At 32.5% G+C, this 24,409-nt stretch overlaps 1 protein-coding gene across 4 annotated transcripts in view; it reads left to right on the top strand.

The window, feature by feature from the left end:
- The window catches only part of CENPC (centromere protein C), a 53,529-nt gene extending 31,730 nt beyond the window's left edge, over window positions 1–21,799 (top strand). For 2 of the 4 annotated variants that reach the window (XM_051964110.1, XM_051964108.1), the window contains exons 11-18: window positions 837–947; window positions 4,056–4,138; window positions 10,800–10,907; window positions 11,170–11,277; window positions 13,598–13,693; window positions 16,194–16,348; window positions 20,497–20,587; window positions 21,572–21,799. In XM_051964110.1, coding sequence (XP_051820070.1) covers window positions 837–947; window positions 4,056–4,138; window positions 10,800–10,907; window positions 11,170–11,277; window positions 13,598–13,693; window positions 16,194–16,348; window positions 20,497–20,587; window positions 21,572–21,669 — 850 coding nt within the window. In that variant the 3' untranslated portion in view covers window positions 21,670–21,799. Of the gene's footprint in view, window positions 1–836; window positions 948–4,055; window positions 4,139–10,799; window positions 10,908–11,169; window positions 11,278–13,597; window positions 13,742–16,193; window positions 16,349–20,496; window positions 20,588–21,571 lie in introns of those variants that run through there. The other 2 variants (XM_051964109.1, XM_051964111.1) reach the window with 2 other exon arrangements.
- Window positions 21,800–24,409: the final 2,610 nt, after the last annotated feature.

Genomic DNA, 24,409 nt, shown 5'->3' with positions numbered 1-24,409 from the left:
GAAAAGGGATGTGATTCAAGTTTGTGTGTTGACCATGGACCCTTAGCCTATTGTAGTAGAAACAGTATTAGATTTGAAATCAGAAGACCTGACATCAAGTCCCGACCTTGACACTAACTCGTTTTGAATTGGTCACGTTATTAGTGTCTCTAGATATGTTTTCTCATTGGTGGAAATAAATCAGTTTGAGATAAAATTGTACACAACTTGTCCTTTTTTCTTCCTTACGATGTAAGGAAGTCTCTGTCCCTTCCCCTTCTCCCCAACCCCCTATTTTTGGGTGCACATAATGTTTGTATCCTTTTGGACAAGAAACTCCTTGAAGAAACAGGGGCTGTCTCATTTTTTATTTTATGTCCCATTCTTTAGTATATTATAATACTTTTATTATTGTAGGTATTTAATATTAAATATTTGTTAAACTGAACTAAATTGAGTTTCCCTTTTAAAAATGGCCACTTCACTTTAATGGATAATCAACAAAATGGTTTTGAATCATTTCTACTCAAGAACTACATAAGCACAATAAAATTATCTGTGTAGGTTAGTTCTAAGATCCCAAAATTCATTTCTTACCAGATCCTGGTTTAAAATCAGATCTCTAAATGTTTCTATCTTTTTGAAGATGAAATCCCTTGAAGATTCTGGGATCAAGACTCCTTTGTTATTCAGCTCTGATCTTTAAAGCCAGAATAAAAGTGCCCATCATAGAATGTAGTGAACACTAACTGCCAGGGAGGAAAGGAGTGGGTAAGGTGACAAAGTGTCACTCACTGTAGACAGTATATTTGTTTGATTTTATGTGTATAAGCAGTTTAAAATTTTTATTTCCACAGTACTGCAGAACCCCCTAAGAGATCTAACAGTGATGATCAAACTGATAATCTGACACCAGCAGTGCTAACATCAGATTCAAAAACTTTTGTGACTTCAAACATGGAAGAAAGGTATTGGTCAATAAATAATTAAAATTAGACTTTTCCTTTAATGTCCAATAATATGTTCTTTTCTCTGACTTAGTAAATTAAAATTATGTTTTCATTTTTAAATGCATTAGAAGGGCTGACTGAATTTGCATAATTTGAATTGTGACTGGATTTTGCTATGTTAGCAAAAAATACTAGCACTTGACTAAATATTGAAAGGTAGACAAGTTGGCTGTAAATTGGCAGAGGAGACAGTATACCTACCCAATGAACAAAAGAAAGTGAAAATGGACTACATGAACCACTTGTGACCAACTCTTTAAATTTAAAAGTTGGGATTTAGATATTAAACTTTATTGGATCTAATTTTTTTTAAGAGAAGCTGAAAATATGATTTTGATGCATTTTTAATTTTTGTATTATTTAATTATGCATTCATGGAATGTTTTAAGGCAGTGCCATTTTGTTTTAGTTAAAACTATGTCATCTAAAAATGATATAGATGATATCTGAGAGTCAACTTGATTTTTCATTTTGGAGTTGATTCATTTTTATCATAACTGGATACTTTAATGCATCTATGCACTCAGTGATGTGAGTGCTCCTATCATTCATGCATCTACTGAGCTATGCATTCTGATTTTATTCATCTCTTTTATCTGTCCTACAAAGAAGGTCCAACCTACTAAGTGGGATCTTTGTTCCATATCATTTGACATTTTTATGGTTACCAAGGGAGCATTCAGACTTTGTAAAGAACACGTGTTTCAAGGTCTTTAAAAGCATTATATGACTTTCTGGTGGCAGAAAGGCAAAATCCCCCCACTAATTCTGGGTGCAGATCTTTGCTGTTCTGTAGGATTTTTCTAAAATGTATATGAAACAGCTTGGTGATTTCTCCATATAACTTCTTAACTCAATCTAATAGATTTTTTTTATTCTGATGAGTTTTTGTATGTAGCTAAAATCTTTTGAGTAACTATGCATCCAATTAGGAGGCTTTGCAAAATTTTGGGGCTTGAGCTAATAACAATGTAATTCATAAATAGCAATATTTAGAGGAACTTTTCTACAAGGTCTCTTCCATTTGGACTGTGCATTGAAACATCCTCCCAAATAATGCTAATCATAATTGGTGATCATACAACATCCCTCTTTTACGTCTTAATAATCTGAAGATCATTGAACAAAAGTTATCTTTGCTCTTTTATCTTTCAAAGAATCTTGTCTGATTTTTGTCATATTCATTGAAGACATGTTTTTGTTGGAACTTTTAATTCCACAGTTAGCCAGTTGTGCAATTGTAAAATTATAATTCACTATGGAATAAGATTTGTGAAAGTGTGACTGTTTCCTTCTTGCTTTCATACTAAGAAGACTGTTTGTGTTACTAGATTTTCTCTCTTTAGGCTTTATATAGTGGTTAACATAGTGGTGATGAGGCCTTTTTTATTTAGATAGTCTTCCCCTTGAAAAGTAGTTTTAAAGACTGGGAAGACTGCTTTTCATCATAGTAGAACCTAGTGTTAGTGCCCATTCTCATTGACATAGCCCTTGACAACTTTTTATAGCCTACACAATGTGTTTTTTTCCTTAGTAGTATTTTATTCTTCCAAATACATGTAAAAATAAATTTCACCATTCATTCTCATAATATTTTGTGTTCCAATTTTTTTCTTCCTCTGTCTTTACTTTCTTTTCTCCCAGACAGCAAATATTCCAATATAGGTCATACATTTACAATCCTTTTGAATATATTTTCATATTTGTCATGTTATACAAGAAAAATCCAACCAAAAGAGGAAAAAATCATGAGACAGAAAAAGCAAATATACAAACTATTCCATTCATAGTTCTCTCTGTGAATGTGGATGGCATTTTCCATCCCAAGTTCTGTTGGAATTGTCTTGGATCACCACATTACTGAGAAGAACTAAGTCTGTCATTGTTGATTATCACATAATCTTGCTGTTTACAATGTTCTGTTTCAGTCAGCTTTTCACTTATCTTCAATTCATGTAAGTCTCTCTAGGCCTTTGTGAAATCATCTTGCTGATCTTTTCTTATAGAACAATAATATTCCATTACATTCATATACCATAACTTATTCAGTCATTCCCCTACTTGAGTTTCTAGTTCCTTGCAACTACAAAAAAAGCCACTACAAACATTTTTCCACATATGGATCCTCTTCCCTTCTTTAAGATCTCTTTGGGATACAGGCCCAGTAGACACACTGTTGGATCAAAGGGTATGCACATCTTGATAGCACTTTGGGAATAGTTCCAAAGTGCTCTTCACAATGGTTGGATCAGTCCACAACTCCACCAACAATGCATTAGTGTCCCAGTTTTCCCACATCCCCCCTCTAATATTTATCACTATCTTTTCCTTTCATCTTAACCAATCTGATAAGTATGAGGTGGTACTTCAGAGTTGTCTTAATTTGCTTTTCTTTAATCATGTGATTTACAACATTTTTTCATGTGACTTTAATTTCTTCATCTGTCTCCTCAGTATATTGAGATACTTGAATAGGCACAGGCATGCATTATAGTAGATAGAAGGGCAGTTTTAAAGCAAATGAAGTACAATTAAACTTAAGTAGGATGTTTATCTGATATGATAGCCTATTATGAAATTTAAATGCATATTTTAAAAAATGTTTCTCTATTTTCGTCTTTCATACTTCCTCTAACATATATATCACTTGTCTTTTTTCAAGTTTGCTAGGTTGATTTGTTTGAAGTGAAAAACCTCATAGGTGCTTTGATTTTCATTTCTCTTAATAAGGGAGAATTTTTCATAGGAGTATTTCATATTCTTAAATTGCCTATTTATAACTTTAGACTACTTTTTTTTGGTCTTAACATGTTTAAGTTTTTCATGTCACACTTTTATCTAGAGATTTTCATTGTGCAAATTTTTCTGAATCATCATACAATATGCATTCAATTGCAATCATGGAAATAAAAATATATTTTTAAGTTAATATTACTACCTTGTCATGCTCTTATTTCTATTGATTTTTAATTTATTTTTAAAAAAATTCATGATAGTTCTTGGAGAAAGAGAACTTCATTTTTTAAAAGCTTGGAATTTGAGAATTTTTTCTTTTTCCTTCTAAAGTGGACCAGCCAGAATAAGGAATAATGTTTTAACATCTGCAAACAACAAAATCTTTGGAGATGAACAGGCATGTTTTGGTGCAAGTAAGTTAATGATAGTTTACTCTTTAATTTTCTTAAATTTGTAAAGCTTTATACACAGAAATATTCATTGGTGAATGTAGCATTTTATATGATATCTATTATATATAATATATTAAATAGTAATATTTTAAAATACTCTATAATACCTATAAGACCCCATACTAGGCTTGTTTCTCCTTTCATATCATCATAACTTTGGTCTCACTCTTCTCATGTCATCGCTTCTTTTATCTTTTCTACAAAGATGAAAAACACATCTTTGGTTCTGTCACCTGCTGCCTACCTCTCTCTAAAATCTCTTGAGTTCTTGACACCTCCCTCATTCTCCCCCCCTCCCCTTTTTTTTTTCTTTTTGCTGAGGCAATTGGGGTTAAGTGACTTGTCCAGAGTTACACAGCTAGAATGTGTTAAGTGTCTGAGGCCATTTATTTGAACTCAAGTCCTTCTGACTAGTACTCTATCCACTGCACCACCTAGCTGCCCCCCTCTTTTTTTTTTTAATTAGTTATATTTTACTTTTTACAAATATATGTAAAGACACTTTTCAGCATTTATTTTTGCAAGATTCTTGTGTTCTAAGTTTTTCTTCCTCCCTCACTTCCCCCCTCCCCTCAAAAAAACAAGTAATCCTAAATAGGTTAAATATATGCAGTTCTTTTAAAACATATTTTTATTTTGTCATATATAAGGGGAAAAAACAGTGAGAAAGAAAAAACAAAACAAAATTTAAAAAGTTGAAAATTTTTTGCTTTGCTCTGTATTCAGTCTACTTAGTTTTCTCTGGATGTGGATGGCTTTTTCTATCACGAGTCTTACATTGTTAAGAAGTGTCAAGTCCATCACAGTTGATCCATCACATAATCTTCTTGTTACTATGTACAATGTTCTCTTGGTTCTGCTCACTTTACTTAACATCAGCTCATGTGAGTTTTTCCAGGTTTTTCTGAAATCAGCCATTTTCTTGTAACACAATAGTCCATTACATTAACAAAACATAACTTATTTAGCCATTCCCAACTGATTGGCAGCTACTTAATTTCTAGTTTTTTGTTGCTACAAAAAATAGCTGTTATAATCATTTTTTACACATGTTTTACTCTCCACTCTCAAAGAACATCCTAGATATATACGAATAAACTCATACTCTATTTCAAAACTGGCTTTGTATTCTTCTGTGCTCCTATTGTTGGAATTAATATCTTTCCTTTTGAATTCTACCAAATTGTACTTTTAATCACATTTTAATCCCTTACATTTCTACTTAAATAAGCCTATCCCTTTCTATTCTCACTATCCTTAGTTTGTATCCTCATCTCTTCCTTGTACTTGTATTGAATATCTACTTTTATTTTTTTTCTTCTTCAATCTATTTCAATTACTCAGGTCAAATCATCCTTAATTAAGTTGAACTAACAGAAACAGTTTTATGTACAAAGAACAAGAAAATTTACATAGGAAACTACTTGCAATAGCTTTTTTTTTAAAAGAAGTATGATATATTGATATATGTCTTTAAATAAAATGTAACAAACTAGTTAATAGTATTGTTCCCTTTATGTACCTTTTTACATTCTTTTGAAGAGGGATGCAGTTTTCTGTGAGCTCCTTGAGTTCAGGGAATGTTTAGCTCTTGTCTTTTCATCAGAAATGATTAATAATTTCCTATTTCACTGAAGGTCCATTAATTTTGCTATGTAAGGGATTCTTGGTTGTAGTCCTTTGCCTTCCAGAATATCATATTCCAGGCCCTCTTATCCTTTAATGTAGAATCTGTTAGGTCTTGGGTAATGCTGATTATGGATCCTTGATATTTGAATTTTTTCTTTCCTCATGCTTGCAGAATTTCCTCCTAAATTCTGGAATTTAGCTACTATATTCCTTGGAGTTTTCATTTGGGGGTCTCTTTCAGGTGATTAGTGCATTCTTTTCGATGACTTTTTACCTTCTGATTCTAGAATATCTGGTCAGTTTTCCTTGATGATTTCTTGAACGATATTGTCCAGATTCTTTTGTTGATCGTGGCTCTCAGACCAAAAATTCTTAGATGTTCTCTCCTGAATTTATTTTCCAGGTCAATCTTTTTTCCAGTAAGGTATTTTCTATTTTTTCTTTTTTTCATTTTTTAAATTTTGTTTGACTGATTCTTGATGTCTCATTGAGTCATTTGCTTTCATTTGTTCAGTTCTGATTTTTAGTGAATTATTTTCTTCAGTTAGCTTTTTAAAATCTCCTTTTGCCTTTGGCCATTTGTACTTTCAAAGAAATTGCTTTGTTTAATGGATTTTTTTCCATTTTGCCAATTCTATTTTTTAAAAAAATTTATTTATTTTTAAATACACATTGCTTTATGAATCATGTTGAAAGGGAAAAATCAGAACAAAGGGAAAAAACCATGGGAAAGAAAAAAAACAGAAAAAAGAAGTGAACATAATAGCATGTGTTGATTTACATTAAATCTCTTAAAGTTCTTTTTCTGGATGCAGATGGCATTTTCTATTCAAAATCTATTGGGATTACTTTGGATCACTAAACTACTGAGAAGAACCAAGTCTTTCAGAATTGATCATTGCACTTTCTTGTGTTATTGTGTTATTGTGTACAGTGGATTTATGTAAATCTTTCCAGGCCTTTCTAAAATCAGCTTGTTCATTATTTATAGAACAATATCCCATTACCATTACACACCACAGCTATTCAGTCATTCCCCAATTGATGGCCATCTACTCATTTTCCAATTCTTTGTTACTGGTAAAAATGATTGCTACAAACATTTTTGGAATTTTCTTTTTTTCCATTTCACCAGATTTATTATTTCTTTTGTTAGAAATTTGTTGTAAGAGAAAAAAGCAGGCATATGATTTTAGCAGGACAAAGCATCCTTAACTCTGTTTGATTTTAACTTTAGGTAATAGTCACAGTTGACAAGTAATCATGCAGTAACGATTTCATCTCTTTGCCAGACTCAAGAATAATGAGGTGGGAAACGTTCCTATTGAAAGGAACATAACTAAGAAACTTGAATCAAAAGAATCCTGGACTATTACAGGAAATCATTCCTCTGAGTAATTTAGGGAATTTCTCTTGAATGGTGGATTACTGACTTGATGATCCATCAAAAAAATCTTATCCAAATTCAAAACTCAAAAAGAATATCAAATAAAGTCCCAAGAGATTTTTTCACAACTAGCAAATTGTACTAATCACAGCTTAGAGCTAGATATATTATTTCTACTCTCATGAAGTTTTGAATAGCAGTTTACTGCTAATAAAAGTTTACCAGGATTTAGACATATGAGAAATTTAATATCTTTCATGTGTTTCTCTTTTCTTTTTCTTAAATTTAAATTCAACCTGGTGCAAAGAAGAATCATTAGAAGTCACTTCTATATAATTAGTTTATAGATTCTCAGTAAACATATTCCCCATATGGGAACTATGTAACTTAAATTTCTCAGGGCTTATGACCTTGCCTACACTGATGGATTCAAGAAAACTTACAAGGGGAATTGACAAGAAACCCCAAAGAAGGAGGACTGAGTTTTTGTTATTCCTACCTATCTCTCACTTCAACTATCCTTAGCATTTTTGTGGGCTGTGTTTTTTAATGCCTCCCTCACTCTATGAAGAATTTTTAGAAATGACAGCCAAATTGTCACCTGTATTTTCTTTGTTGTATGAGAATTTCATATTCCATACCAAGCTCATTTACTGTACTACTATAGTTACACCAGTTTTAGGTTTTAAAATCATCAATTTCGATAATACAATAAAATAATATATATCCTAGTATTGTAATCTCAGAACCCATTATTAACTCTTTAGTAGTTACTGAGAATATTCAGTTGACAGCTCTCAGGAGAGCTTAGTTTTATTTTATTATTATTGTTTTTATTAAAGGGAAAAACAAGATGATTCTAAAATTTATAACATAGGTGATAGCTAAATAATTTGGGGTGAAACTTCACAAAACAAAACTTATAACAGGTCTGATAGAAATTAAAACATAATTGATAGAAATTTTACAAATTTGCAAAGCATATAATTCAGAGAGCAGCATAGCATCTTATACAAATATGTGTTAGATTAAGTTTACCAGAGAGAACTTTGCTTAAATATAAATTTAATTTCTGGCAATAATATTCCCATGTTACAGATTAATATTCCCATATTTCTAAATCTTGGATTCAGAATAAACAAGTTCACAATTTTAGCATATGCCAGTTAATTGTGATTTCCCCAAACAATTCTCTTAAGAAATTTTAGAATCAGATTTTCAGTTTAAACACAAATAAATTTAAAGCTTCATTTTTGAGAAAAACTTTTTGAATGCCAGTTTTTAACCAACATTTAAATTAATTTTCTTGGAGATGCCCCAAATTTTAAGGTGGCAAAAAAACTTCCTCTTCAGATTACACTAGTTTTTCTATATTTTATCCATCCATTTAACCGTGCTATATTTAGGGATGAAAAGAACAGATTTCCCATGGCATGAGTGCAAGATGACGGGGCTGACGAGGAGCTTTAGGATCCTGGGGGTGTCAAGAATAGGGATTTGTGGGTTGAGGGAGCCTCTCAGTAAGGACTAGCCTACCTTTAATGCCAGAAATGTGAGGGATTATGTTGAAGATCTTGGGGTACCAGCATAAATTCTAGAAGAATCCAGGCTTGAAAGTATCAAGCCAGAGATGTTGACTTGGCCATGTCCTATCTTTTAAGTCTCTCTTTAAGGGAAAGAAGTGTGTGGAACATTCCACACACAGAGAGGGACAACATCCCAAAATATAACCTAGATATTTTTGCTAAGAGTGTCTCAAAATTTGCTAAGATTTTGTTCTGCTAAGTTTGTTTGCAGCTTTTCTGCAGGCTCAGGTTTGACATCAGTCCTCTTTTAGTTATATTGATGAACCTATCTTAAAAGACACAATAGGCCAAATCAAATTAATTGATGGAGATGAAAATAAGACAAAAACCAAAATAAAACAGAGAAACTGAGAGAAGGAAAGAAATGCATTTTTTACATCTTATATGGTCACATATCACAGTAGTCCTCCTTTTGTAAAGTGGGGAGCACAAATACTATGCTACAGTATTTATCCTACACTCAAATCTGTCCTACACTCAAGCATCTGGGAGCAAAGTGGGGATGTGCGATCATCTTCAAAAAAGGACTTGATGTATTTGTGAAGAGTTCTCCAACTTTAGGTCTCCCCTACCCCAAAATTGCCCAGTAGACTTTTTGGTCACTAGTATTCCCTGAGATGTCTGGACTCTCAGTTGTATCCTGCCTTAGTTGAAGAGTAGGAAAAAATACTTGGGTGCACATTTCTTACCTTTTGTTCTGGAGAAGGCCAGAGGGTTTAAAGCACCAAATGATGAGGTCAGGATAGCAGTTCCTAGTTCGAAATTAACAAATTCACAATGGCCATTTTCTTTGACAAAAGGTAGGTTTATTCAGAAGAGGTTATACACAAACTGAAGAGGTAAAATATGTACCAGGGAGTGAGTAAATATGAAATAGATTTATGAGACTAATAGGGTTATCAAGGAAAATTGGAAGAATCCATTGAAGGAATATGCCATTATCTGGCACCCTAAATCCATAAAAGAGTTTAGCACACTAACTAGAATTAGCTATATAGTGAGGAGAGAAAGACACCATTAAAGGAAGACATTATGAGGGAGAAAGAGAAAGAACCTCATAAACATTTAATCCTGGAAAGGATTAAGTCACCAAATTTATTTTTTTAAAAAGATGTTTTTTTCACTATACTTTTTTTTTCCATTTTGCCAAATTTATTTGGAGTTGTTTTCTTCAGCCAATTTCTGTGCTTTCATTTCTAAGTTGTTAGTTTTTTTCCTCCCAAACTTGCAAAGTTCTCATTTCTTTCTTCCATTTGTCTTTTATCTCTCTTTTAAGATCCTTTTTGAACTCTTTCTAAGAGAACCTTTTGAGCTGGAGATCTTTTTGTCTCCCTTTGAGGCTTTATCTGAAGGCATTTTGCCTTTGCTGTCCTCTTCTGGGTTTATGTTCTGATCTTCCCTGTCTCCACAGAACTTTATATGGTCAGAGCTCTTTTTGCTTTTTTTCCTCATTTTTAAAAGTTGAGGTCTGCCCCTAGGATACAGGGGAGATTTTCCCAAGTTTCCACTGTAAATGAACGTGGGTTTCTCACTGAAAGTGGGGCCAGTGGTGCTGCAGGCTTTCCTACTTTGCTAGGTGGGCCCGACCAAGTCCTGCCTGTTATCTGTAGTTGTATTGGAGAGCTCACAGCTGGCCTGTTTTTCTACTGGCTTTCTGAACCAGGACAAAGTTGACAACACTGCTGTATTTTGGCTAAAAGTTTCTCACTAGATTGGGATCATGTTTTGCCTGTACTGGGCTACATTCCCCCATGCCCAATTGAGAAAGACCTTTCCTGAAGTCCTTCCAAATATTTTAAACTGGAAAATTATTATATAATTTGTTTGTGGATTGTCATTCCAAAATCCATTCAGAGGCTTGATCTAGTGTTGATTTTGAGGGATGCTGAGGAGAGCTCAGGCAATGTCCTGTCTTCTCTCTCCCATCTTAACTCTGTCCCCAAAAATTAATTTTCAAGAAGATTTTTGAAGACCTATGAAGATATGTAACTTCTTTCTGTTTTTGTTTAACATCTCTAAGTAGACCTTCCTGACAAAACGCCACATGTTCGTCGTACCACAAGAATTAAAATGAAACCTTTGGAATACTGGAGAGGAGAGCGAGTAGACTATGAAGGCACATTATTAGGTAATGCTTAACTTTGATTGGAATGCGTTTTATTTCATTTTGAGAGAAACTATGATTTTTTGTGTTTTTTTATTTCTATATATTGTATTGAACCTCAGAAGAGGCATGAGAAAATTTTAATAATCAAGGAATAAGTTATCAAAACACTGTCACCTTTTCTTCTTTCCTTCTATAAAATTTTGGTTACTTTAGACTAAGTATAAAAATTATATAGTAAGAGCTGAAGTTGAAATTAATGACAAAACTTCCTCGTTTGTTTTAGATGGATTTGCGGCCAGTGGGACAATATCTGATGACAGAGTTTCACCCAGAGAGAAGTCTAACAGAAAAAGGGAAAAAGCTCATACAGATTCTTGTGAAGATGAACAAAGTATGATCTTAATTGGCTTAAATTTTTTATATCTCTTTTGTTTTATTTTGCTATTTAATTTTAGAGTTTTAAAAAATTCTTTTTGAATATTTTGAAATGTTTCCTTTAACCTTTAAGGACTAATTAGCATAGTACTTGAAACTTTTAGCAGAGTGCCTGGCATCTATTAGACACAATAACAATGTTTATTCCCTTTCCTCTTCTCTCTTCTTCACCTTCTTTAAATAATTGTATAATAGGAAGATTGCTGGATTTAAAGTCAGAATATTTGGGTTTGAATCTCAGGTCTGCCTCTTTTTTTGATTTTCCCCATCTTTGAAAAGAGAAGATGGGAATTGTGGAGGAGACAGCCTCATAAAATGTGAAGAACTTGGAGAGAGATGGATTTGTCATTTAAGATCTGGACTTTGGCCAAGTCACTTGACCACCCCTTTAAAGGGGTTCTTTATTCTTAAATTGATTGAGCTCAGGAGTTTGTAACCTAGAGTCCATGAACTTGTTTTTCAAACTATTTGATAGATAGATTTTATCATCGTTTTTCTTTGGAACTCTCTGTTTTAAATACATAAAAACATTCTGAGAAGTGGGTACAATAGGCTTCATGATAATGTCAAAAGAGATTCATACAAAATTTGAGAACACCTGGACTAATAATTAGATAAGTAAGTAGATAGACAAAGCATTTATTAATGCTTACCGTGTGCCTGGAATTATGCTAAGTGCTGGAAATACTTCTAGCTACCATTATAATGGGGAAAGAGAGTGTATCTATAAAAAGACCTGTGGATGATAAAGGCAGGCAATTATGAAGAGACATGAAGTGGAGATTGCAGAAAGTGTTATGGTGGCCCAGTTCCTGGCTAAATAAAACAAAAACCTCAAAAGTCAGAAGAAGCTGTGAGGACTAGATGGTCTCTAAGATTACTTTCAACTCTTATGAATCTTAGAATTTCATAAATCTAAAATCTTCTTTGAGCCTCAATTGCTGCTTCTATAATGAAGGGATTATGTTAGATGACTTTGAAGATCCCTTCCATCGCTGATCCTATAATGTCACGTGTTGCCAAGGAATTAATTATTCTGTGTAGACTAATTTCTACATAATTTAATCTCTGTAAGTATAAAACCTTTTATTTTGGCAACTTCCAAAATTTTATGCATGTCCTTCCCTTGAGGCATATTAAACATATTTAAATGGTTTTTGATACCATAGGTTCATAACTATAGATTTCAATCCTTATACTGTGTTTAAAAGTTGGAACTATTAAATCATCAAATGGCTCTAAATTGGAATTTTTCCTATTTTCTCCCTTATTATCATTTTGTAAGATTACACTTCTTATACCCACCAATATTCCTGCTTCTAGAACTTATTTTCCCTTCTTCCCTTTAATCTATAGCATCTAATCTTCTATGACCTGAGAAATCAGATAAATAATCTTATTAGAATGGTATCTGAAATAAATATAAATTGGCTTAATGGATGAATTAGAGCTTTAGTGCAGGATCTTTGTGACATGATTTTTTTTTCCTTCCCCTCTGAGGTAATTGGGGTTAAGTGACTTGCCCAGGATCACATTGCCAAGAAGTATTAAGTGTCTGAGGCCAGATTTGAACTCAGTTCCTCCTGATTGCAGGGCTGGTGTTCTATCCACTATACCAACAAACTGCCCTGTGACATGTATTTTGACACTATTTTTCTTATCCTCCAGTCTTTATAAACTTTCTTCTAATAGTTGAAGTTGTCAGAGTTATGTTATGTTTAACTTACATTTGTGGATTTTATCTCATATATAAACATTTAAAATAATTATTTGTAATATTAAAAAAATCTTTAAAAATAGTTTGAAAAGTTCAAGTAATGTTAACCTTTTCATTTCAGTCTGCTTTTTTTGTCTGATTCTTAGCAAAAATAATTTCATTTTTGGTGTTATTTTAAAAATGGAATTTTAGAATTGAAAGTAATTTTAGTGCTCATCATATCAAATCTTCTTATATAGCTAAATAAGTTAAGGCCTAGAGAAGTTAAGTGAATTACTTAGCAAGGTCATTTAGTTAGCTAAAATCAAGACTAAAATATAAATTTCCTGTTTCCACTTCAGTAACCTTTCTAATGTACTGTACTAGAGAATAGAATTTAAACAGTTTTTCTTCAGACTAAGCACTTGGAATTTGAAAATGTTAATTTTCTTTTGAGCTCTTATAGTTATTATAGTCTTCTATAATAAGATTCTTTACAATTTAAAATTAATTATATATGTATGCATCATTAGCTTACCAGTTTTAAGTATTTGCTGTGTATTTTTGTGATGTTTTTCAGAAAAGAAAGCTATTGCTGCCCTGAATGTATCTCTTGGAGATCCTTTTAAACCAACTTGTGTATTTGATCCAGGAAGAGAACAAATGATTTTCAGGGGTAAGATGTTGAATAGACATCAAGACTAACTTCTGATTTATTTTGCTGGTATGACATTTTTCATTGCTCAGTCATTCATCAGTCATCCAACAAAAATTTATTAAGGGAATTATCTATGCCGGACACTATTTCCTGGGGAATACTTAAACAAAAATGCTATTCCTGTTCTCAAGTAGTTGATTTTCTAATGAGATAATATGTAATAACTATTTACATATAAATATATATGTGTGTGTATACATATATGCAATCTAACTTGAAGGTAATCTTAGAAGTAAGGCATTAGCAGTAGAAGTAACTACAAAAAATCTCTTATAGAAGGAAGGACTTGAGCTTACTTTTGAAGGAAGTCAAAGGTAAGCTAAAAAGTAGAGGTGAAGAGAAAGAACATTCTAGGCACGTGGTACAGATGAGCTTAGAAGGAAGGTAGAGATTTTGGGTAGCAGAGGTGAGCAGGGGACATTTCAGAAATGAAATGGAAAATAGAATGTTGTGTATGAAGAATAGTTAAGTAGACCCGTTTGGCTGGAACAGAGTGTACATGAAGGCAAATAATAAGTAGCAAATTGACTAGTTTCAAATTATGAAGGACTTTAACAGAGGACTTTGTATTTGCTGCTGGAGATTTCTGAACAAATGAGTGACATAGGCAGACCTGCACTTTTTAGCTGTATCACTTTGGAAACTGGGGAATGAATTGAGGAGCAGAAAAATTTGAGACAAGGAGACCAAGTGAGGAAGCTATTGCATTAATCCATGTGAAAGGTCATAAGGGCCTTTAAAAAGCTGTGAGTGGGAAAAAAGATGCTAGATAGGGAGATGTTATAAAAAAATTGAATCAGCAGAATTTGATATCTAATTAGATATGAGAAGGGAAAGGGATTGAAAAGTTGAAGATGATCCCTTAGTTGTGAACTTGCATGAGTAGAAGGATGGTGCCCTTGATAAAAATGAGAAAAGTATTGGAATAGAGTTATATTTGAAGGGAAAGATCATGAGTGGTTTTAGACATAGATGCTTTAATTAAAAGATGCCTTAGTAATAGTAGAGGATCATGGATTAAAGACCTTGAAAGAACCCTGGAAGTCTTCTAGTCCATCAATTTTATTTTATAAATGAGATACTTGAAATTCAAATAACGTCATAGGATTTGGGATTAGGGAGCTATTTAGAAAGTTCCTTTCAGCTCCAGATCTATAATCATATCTAAATCTGTGATATTTTACTATGACATGAGCTCATTCAGAGTGAGAGGGAAGAGAAGCTCCAGAATAGTATCATGGGTTATAACCACTTAAAAGAGATCAAGCAAAGCTTGAAGAGACTGAAAGAATGAAAAGGGAACAGACAGACTTTTTTAGACATTTCTTCACAGCAGACCATTTTCTCAGTCAAATTGAATGAAAGATACACAATACAAATTTTCATTCTTTTAATCAGCAATTTATGAAAAAGCATTATGGCTCTCCTCTAATAGTGTCCCACTTGAATAAGATCTTATCTTTCCAATGTAATTGCTCAACCTCTACAAAATAAAAATTATGGATTACCCAAAAGGCAATAGATGGGTAAAATTGGAATGTGTTATAATAACAATGATCATGAAAAAAGTGACACATACGATTGGAAAAGGGGTGAAGGTATCACTTAGAATAAATGAAAGATAGACAACATAAATGTTTTGCTTGTATTCACAGATATCTATCTTTAGAGCAAAGACTCTTTATATAGAATAAATCTGCTGTGGAAGACTTAAGGGAAAATTGGATTGAGAATTAAGAAGGCATAGGTGTGTTTTGATCTGTCCTACTGAAAATAATCTACATATTTGTGAAACCATTAGCTATCAATGTCTGACTTTACTAACTTTTACTCCATGGTTTTATTTATATTCCCCTGCCCCCTGAGCCATTGGGGTTAAGTGACTTGCCCAGGGTCATACAGCTAGGAAGTGTTAAGTGTCTGAGATCAGATTTGAACTCAGAACCTCCTGACTTCAGGGTTGGTATTCTAACCACTGTGCCTCCGGTTTTATTTATCTTGATCAAGTTATGTATCTAGAAATATACATGGATAAAAGAAAACATTGAATCCTGGGAACTTTAGATGAAATCAAGACATATAATTAACTCTATACCTATTTCAACATTTTCTGATCAATATTTTGAGCCTCAAAAATATTTCAGCATTCGGAGTGACTAGTCAAGGGAAAAAGTAGAAGTACATACATGATAGTTAATGCAAGCAAGCATTTAATTGAGCTGATTTCCACAAGGTCACATGTAAGTGGATCATAGGATTTAAATCTAGAAGGGACTTCAAAGTTAATTTAGTCATCCTCCTCATTTTATAGAAGAAACAACTTCATAGTGGAAGTGAAGTAGCACAAGAAGTTATTAGCAGAACTGAGATTGGAACTTAGATGTTCTTAATATAGACCATCCTACTTTTCTAATATACATTATGTAACTCATGCTATATCTTTCTTTTAAACCCTTAGACCTAGTGAAGCTCAAAGGTACACATGAATTTTGTGTTCAGGATGACACGCTGAAAATGTTTAAAATTTTGAATACTTCATTATTTGCCACTGGCACATTGATTTTGGAGCCCTTTAAAGAAAAGGGAAAACAGTACGTCTGTTCAGATACAGTGGTGAGTATCCATTTTTTCGTATTATAGGTTGTATCCAATTTTAATGGCCTTGAGAAAACACCAAAATAGCTATTTATAAACCTTAATAAAATGGAAGAGTAACTATAATGTATTGAGGTTTTTTGTTTACAGTCCATCCATCTTAGCAACAAATATTTTTAACATGCTTTGTGCTATGCTAACAGATCGAAAATAACTGAGTTTCATCCATAAGAAATTAAACAGAATCATAAAAAATGGAAATGATTATATCTTAAAAGAGAGGAAATCACTTGAGTAGTAACTCAAGTTTCTTAGCAACCAATGACAATTTTATCATTGAATTGTTGGAACAAGGGTGAAAATTATCACTAATTTAGAAGAAAGTATAAAGAAGTAAAGCTATAGCATCCTATTACAAAAGTTTGTAACCTGATATACAAAATAAGTTATTGATTCTAAAAACAGAAGGTAAAGAAAAAGAATCAATACAGAGTACCATCATTTTTTAACAAAAATTAAAAAGTTAAATAGCAGTTCCAACAGTGAGGAGACCTAAGGAGCCCAGAGACTGTATTTATCAGAAAATACTTGATATCTAAGTGGAACAGCATGCCAACATCAATTTAGAATATAATCTAGGTTTTCAAAGGGAGGATAGGGAAAGACTTGAGCAGTGTTGCCTTATGAAACGCTGGGAGGGAGAGTAAAAATTATAGAAATGTGATGTCTACATAAACCATAGCATTTTAGAAATTCTTAGGCATGAAACTGGAAGGACAATAAATATAACTGATCTGATTCCAATGGACAGTTAAATAAATTAGTAACAAAGTGAGCTACTATTGGGACTTTAGATTTCTTTCAGTAAACAAGGGAATGTTCTATTATACTCTGAAAATTTTGGGGAATTTAAGAATCAGTAGGGGAAAAAATGAGATAAAGGACCCAGGCAGAGGAAGAAGTCTATGACATTTGAATAATCCTAAATTCAATAATTCAACTCTATGCTCTTGACCAATCCATGAAAATGCTATAATATTTCTTTAATTTAATAAATTGATTTAGGCAGACTAATTTACCTTATTAGTATGCTGGCTGACTTCCCCACCTCTTCCAAATGACATGATATGATTCTTCTTATCTTTTGCTAACATAATAATCTGTTCAAGCTTCCATTTTGTACTTTTCCTCTATTAATTCTCCAAATTTGTCTTCGATATCTTTGGTGTTTCGCTCCTGATTTTTCAAATGTATTTGATAATAAATATGTAAATCTATCATTGTAAATCATAGTCCATTAGTGGTTTCTAATTCTATGGAATTCTTGTATAATTCTTTCCCAAATTCCTCAAGAGCAGGAATTTTTAACCTGGGGTGTACGGATTTGCTAGGGATAATAAGGAAGAAGATAAGGAAGTCTGGGAGTTTGATGGGAATATATGTGTATGATTTACACATATCCACTTAACATACATACATATATACACACACACACACATATACACACACACACACACATATATGTAAAATATTCAGTATTTCAAAAAGAAAAGAGAATAGAATTTGTAAGCCACAAATCAGTGAATCAGTGAGGTTACTTTCAGTTCGGACAAATTACTAAAATGTATTATTGAGCTTTTATGACTTTATCATGAATAGGTCTTGGCCTACAACCCAGCATTCCCCATTGCTAGGTATTTATCCTGAAGAAGTCAGAGATGAAAAAACAAAACAAAAAACTAAAATAAAATACTAAGAAGTATTAGAAGACAGTGAACTGGTACAAAGTGAAGTGATTAGAAGTAGGAAAATAATAAGCATGTTGACTGCTATGTAATATTGGGCCTGCAATGTACTAATGCCCTTCAAATCTTTTTCTACAAGTTAATCTGTAGCCATAAGTTCTACATCTCCTATTTGTGAAACTCACTTATTTAAGGCTAGTATAATCCCTATTTAAGGTTAATTAATCCCTAGTTAATCTTTAAAATAGTCCAATAGTCCAAAACAATTTTTTTGGACCCCCCCCCCCCATCACATCCTCCCAAAGTGAAATGTGATGCTAACTAGTTATAGTTACCAACTTGACCCAACGGATAGGTGAGAAAACTCTTTTTCCTTCTTCCTTTGCAAAACTTGAGAAATTTGGATGTGGCACATTATAATCATCATAAATATGGTAGATCTGGTTAGATTTGGCTAGTTAGCATTGTTGCTTTTTTTTCTTTGAAAAAGGAAATGGCTCTTTAGGGAAGAAAGTATGTGGTGCAAATAGTACATATTTATAAATGAAGGTAAAGTAAAAATTTCTTTTCAAAAGATAGATTATGTCAAAGCCATTTCTTTCTTTCTTTTTTTTTGAAAGGATTAGTATAAGATTGTTAGACCAATGGACTTTTGTAAGACATGGCTTATCTAGATGTTAATAAAACATTTTAAAAGTTCTTCGTGGCCTTGGGCTAGTAGAATTTAGTGAATTTAGAATTGGTGACCCAGAGAGTAATCGTTAATCATTCAGTATCACTTTGCAATGAGGTCCTTAGTGGAGGCCTAGGCTTAAACATATTTAATTTATTAGTTACTTGGCTCTGGCTAAAGGTGATACCCTCATAAAATTTGTAGACAACACAAAATTGGAGGGAAAACAAGCAGCTATGATAATGGGGATCCAAAAAGATTGTTGTTTTGGGCTGTTTTAAAAAAAACTTAAAGGATTAACTTCACAAATAGAGGGTGTAGAATTTGTGGCTACAGATCAACTTGCATGAAAAAGGTTTGAAGGACATTATTGGTACACTGCAGATCCAATATTGTATAGCAGTCAAAAAAACTACTTTTTAAGGGAGGCTGGAAAGTAAGCAAGTGATAGTCCTCTTGTACCATTAGAGCCACATGTATTCAGTTCTGAGAGTCTTATTTTGGAAGAGTCATTGATCCACTGCAGTGTATCAAGCGACAGAGGGTAAATAAAATGATAAAAGGCTCAGGGATCATAATCATTCATTGGAAGATCAATTGAAAGAATTAGATGATGTTTAATTTGGAGAAAAGAAGATTCAGTAAGAATTACAATTGTATTCAAATATTTGCTTATGGAGTATTATTTGGAAGAAGGATTTTTCTAAGTAGCCCCAAAAAGTACAATTAGGAATAATGGATGAATGGAAGTCGTAGAGTTGTAGATCTCAGCTTGATTTAAGAAAAGACTTCCAAATCATGAGAGATTTGGTGTGATGGGGTACATTGGGAGGTAGATGAAATCCTTTGATAAATTTCGATGATCAATTGTAGAGGAGATTGAATTTGGAGTAAGGGTAGTCTCTTGAGTTTCTTTATAATTTTGAGATAGTGATTAAAGGAATTTTGTAGTTTGTATGTAGATTACTTAAAAACATTGTTTTAAGAGTGTTGATTATAATCCTACTTTCTCTGTAAACTCAGTGGCATTTCAGCGTAATAATTATGTAGGCTAACCAAAAATGACATTCAAAGTTACATGAATCTACCATGATAATGACTACAAAGAATTATAAAGTGTTAATTTCTCATTTTTTGAACATGAACATATGCTTTTTGCTTAAATGAATTCCATGTAATAATAATGGAGGCAAATTTCTTTTCAGATTCAATATCAAAAATAAAAATTTCTTAGATTTTTCTGAATTTTAGATTTTCTGGTCCTTTCAGAATCATTCAGAATATAATTGTTCTTGCATATAAAAGCTTTTATGGTGCCTTTAGCTTAAAATTTTAACAGATCTATTTTGATATTTTTAAATGGAGCTTTTTGTTCCCTGGGTAAGAGAGGGCCTATTTTTTAAATTAACAGGATGCTATCCAAATATCAAATTTTCTAGGTTTTTTGTGGAGTTCTCTCTGCATTTATATAAATGTGTTGTAAATAAGTTTCGATACATTCGATGGTGGTACTCTATCAGGGTCTTAGCACTTTATTATTTTAAATGTAATAATTATGTGTTATTAGTGTTCTTATTGTGACTGAACAGGACTTCCTTATGGTAAAAGTTACTATCCTGAAAAAAAAAAAAAAAAAACTGAGGAAACATATCACTAAGAGGGTCAAATTTAAAAAGAAAAATGTGTATTATAAGAGTAGAGTTTTTAAAAATTCTAATTAAATGGAGATGGGATTTTATATTTTGCAGGTATTCTTTATTGTCAGTGGTGATCTTATATGTACTTTACATGAAACATCTTACAACTTGACTACAGGGGACATTTTCTATGTTCCTTCAGGTAAGATTGAAAGAAAAGTAATTTCAAAGGAATTGTAACATTTATCATTATTTTTATATAAGAACACAGTAGAATTAAAAGCCATATTAAATAGGAACTGAATGTTGAGATACATAGAGAAAATGATTATTAATGAACATTGAGCATAGAAAAAATTAAAATATGGAATCCTCAAATAGAAGGAAAGATATAATATTCCTTAGTAATTTACGAAGAACTAATATGGTCATGCTTACTTGGTTTACATACTTCCATTTTTATTATCCTTTTGTTATTCTACCTCAAATACTTTTCATATGTGTATATAATTTCTTATATGTATACATGTAAATATATGTGTACATACTATTAAAGAAATAACTTTATTTCCTAACAAATTACTCCATTATGTATGTACTACAGTGCTCTGGCATTACATGCACTCAGTGTGAACCTGATTTCTATTGTTTTCTATTATCCAAGCTAATTAGGATTACCTTCTTGCATAAACAATTCATAAAGAATTTGTCAGTTCAGTGTGACCTTTGCTTTCCTAGGGACTGTTGGTTAAGTCTTTGAACTTCAAAGACTTTTCCTTTTCTAATCTGAGTGCATTCCATTTTGGCTGATCTCAGAAACTAAATAGCATCAGATCTTACTTATGTGGGAGACTCTTAAGAAATATTGGATACTATGACTTTTTCCTTTTGAGAAGCAATATGCTTCAGTAGATATGGCATTGAACTTGGAGAAATATTTAGGTTCAAATTTTGCTTCAGATAATTTACTGGCTGTTTGACTTTGGTCAAGTTACTTAACTTCTTTCTGTATCATTACTTGAAAGATAAGAGGCTTTTTGAAAAATAGGAATTGAGGTACTGTTTATTGGAATTAAGCATACTAAATGTATTCTTAAGTGTACAAAAAGTTGGTCAAAAGGAAATGAGTTAAATTTATGAAGAAAATTTCATAATTTTACTATGTTTTTCCTTATTTTGCTTCTAGGTAATTTTTACAACATAAAAAATCTCCTGAATGAGAGAAGCATTCTTCTTTTCACTCAGATAAAAAGTGAAAGACCAGAAAAAGAAAAAGAAAAATAAACTACATATGTATGCATAGCATTCTTGTATAGGTGGACCGTTTTTCTTGGGAATGACTTTTTGCCTGTGTTTGAATCATAAACATTCTATTTTGTGTACATAATATATAAATATTTTCAAACTTCTTTCATTTATGTGTCTTGGTGTTTTTTTTCCCCCCTTAAAGGAGGGAAAGGGACCCACAGGTGTAAAAAATGTTTCTGGCAAGGTCTTAGTAACATGAATAGGACAATAAAATTGTTAATCAGTAAAATGAAGGACATTTGTTTTTGTCAAAAGAAAAATAGTTTAACTAGTTAATCATGGATTTTTTTTTCCTTTTCTTTGAATTGTTATAGGTTAAATTAACTAACAAAAAAATTGAAATGAGTATTATTTTGGAAAAAGCTACTCTTTTAAAGTGGGAGAAATAAAGCAGCTCACAACTTCATTTTTGTATCTTCTTCTCCATAGATAGTAGTTTAGGAAATATGCCACATTGGTTTGTGTTTCAATATATATTTTACCCCCTAACAGGATTGTGCTGGGTATCATGGTGTCTCATTAGTTTAGAGTGTTATTATATCATTCATAATGAATATGGTTTTAAAATGATGCTTGCAAACTGTCCATGTGTACATTATTTTTAAGAAGATATATTTTTGCCAGTGATTAAAATGTAAGCTATGTTTTTAATCTGAAAAGTGTTCTAAAGCTAAGATTTTTAGATTTTTTTTTTTAAATCAAGTGTAGATAATGTAAAATTTATTTTCTTTAATGAAGATTGAAATGGTAGGGGTTTTTTGTTTCAGAATTTGTTAATACCATTCAATTCCATTTAAATTTAATAAACACTAAGTGGTGTTATGTGCAAAGCATTATGCTAGATAATGGTGATTAAAAAATAAAGATAAAATAACCCCTTTTTTGATGGAACTTAGATTGTCTTGGGAGAGATATATAACAAAAATGACAAAGAAGAGAATTGTGATAATTGGAAGGAGAAGATTAGAGAAGGCTTCATCAACAAAATGAGCTGACCACTAAAGAAAGTCAAGGATTATATGAGATAGAATTTAACAAGTATATTCCAAATATGAAAAAGGTCTTGGTCATTCAGTGAACAGATTTTTATCAAATGCAACTGTGCAAAGCGTTGGGAATGAAATGGAATGGAAAGAAAAGTAAAAACAGGTCCTGACCTCAAGAAGTAAACATTTTAAATTTATTTAATAGTCCAGTATCATTCGGATTCGGATGTGCAGATATAAGAAATCCATGAGCATTTAGAAATTATCCAGTATATTTCAGGTCTTAGGACATTAAAGACAAAATTTGAAGAGTTGATCCTCAAAGAGCTTACTTGGGGGGGAGGGGGGAGCACTATCTTTTTTTTTTTTTTATAGCTTTTATTTACAAGATATAGGCATGGATAATTTTTCAGTGGGGAGGCACTATCTATATGACACTCAGACTAAATACAAAGTACTTTTAAGAGCAGGAGGTAACTAGCAACTTGGATGCTTAGGGAAATTTTTATGAAGAAAATGATATTTGAAAAGGAATAAATGGAGAGGAAGTTTTTCCAGGGATGGGGGACAGCTAGAGCAAAGACTAAAAGTGGAATATCACGTGTAAGGAATAATTACTCATTAAGCATTTATTAAATACTGTGTCAGGAATTAGACCAGTAGAACTTGTCCTCAAGAAATTTACATTGTAATGAGGGAGAGAATATGCATATATAAATGTAATGAGCTGAGGCTTGAGTTGATGCACTTGGCAAAAGCAAGCAGTCTCTCCTCCCCTTCCTTTTCCACTCCCCTGCCTCCACCCACCAAAATCGTCATTTCCTATACAACACATCGGGACTTGCACAAAGAGTGGGTGGGGGCCATTCTTTCTCCAAGCTTATATATTAATAGAGTATGGTCCAATTACTATTTAGCCTCATGTGCTTAGGACCTCAGTGCATCAACTCAAGCCTTAGCCCATTACATATAAATATATACATAATGTCTATTTTTATGAGATTAATTAATGAAGGATAATTTGGAGAGGAAAGAATTAGGGGGAAGGAAGGGGAGACCAGGAATGTCTGGAGGAAGTTGATATTTGAGCCTGAATTTCGGTGGAAGTTAAAGATTCTAAGAGTTATAAAGTTGAAAGGAAAAAGGAGGGTGGATGCAAGTATTTAAGCACCTATTATGTGTCAGGCACAATGCTAAGCATTTTACAAATACATTTGATTAAAATAACAATTCTGACACGGATACGTTGTTGGTAGAACTGTGACTGGATCCAATCATTCAGTTTGGAACTGTGCTCAAAACATTATCTAACAGTCTTTAACCCACAGTGTTTCTACTGGGCTTTAATACCAAAGAGATCTTAAAGGAGGGAAGGGACCCACAGGTGCAAAAAATGTTTGTGGCAGCCCTCTTTGTAGTGGCAAGAAACAAAACTTGAGTGGATGCCCATCAATTGGAGAATGGCTGAATGTTATGAAATATTATTGTTGTGTAAGAAACAACCAACAGGATGATTTCAGAGAGGCCTGGAGAGACTTACCTGAACTGATGCTCAGTGAAATGGGCAGGAGATCATTATACATGGCAACAACAATACTATATGATGATTAATTCTGTTGGATGTGATTCTCTTCAACAATGATTTCAACAGATGATTTGAACTAGTTCCACTTGTTAAGTGATCTTACTTACATCTACACCCAAAGAGAAGTTTTTTCTTCCTTTTTGAT

The sequence above is a fragment of the Antechinus flavipes genome, chromosome 6, assembly GCF_016432865.1.
Source record: "Antechinus flavipes isolate AdamAnt ecotype Samford, QLD, Australia chromosome 6, AdamAnt_v2, whole genome shotgun sequence".
Taxonomy (NCBI): Eukaryota; Metazoa; Chordata; class Mammalia; order Dasyuromorphia; family Dasyuridae; genus Antechinus; species Antechinus flavipes.
Note: the sequence above shows the minus strand (reverse complement) of the source record. Positions and strands in the feature narration are given on the sequence as shown.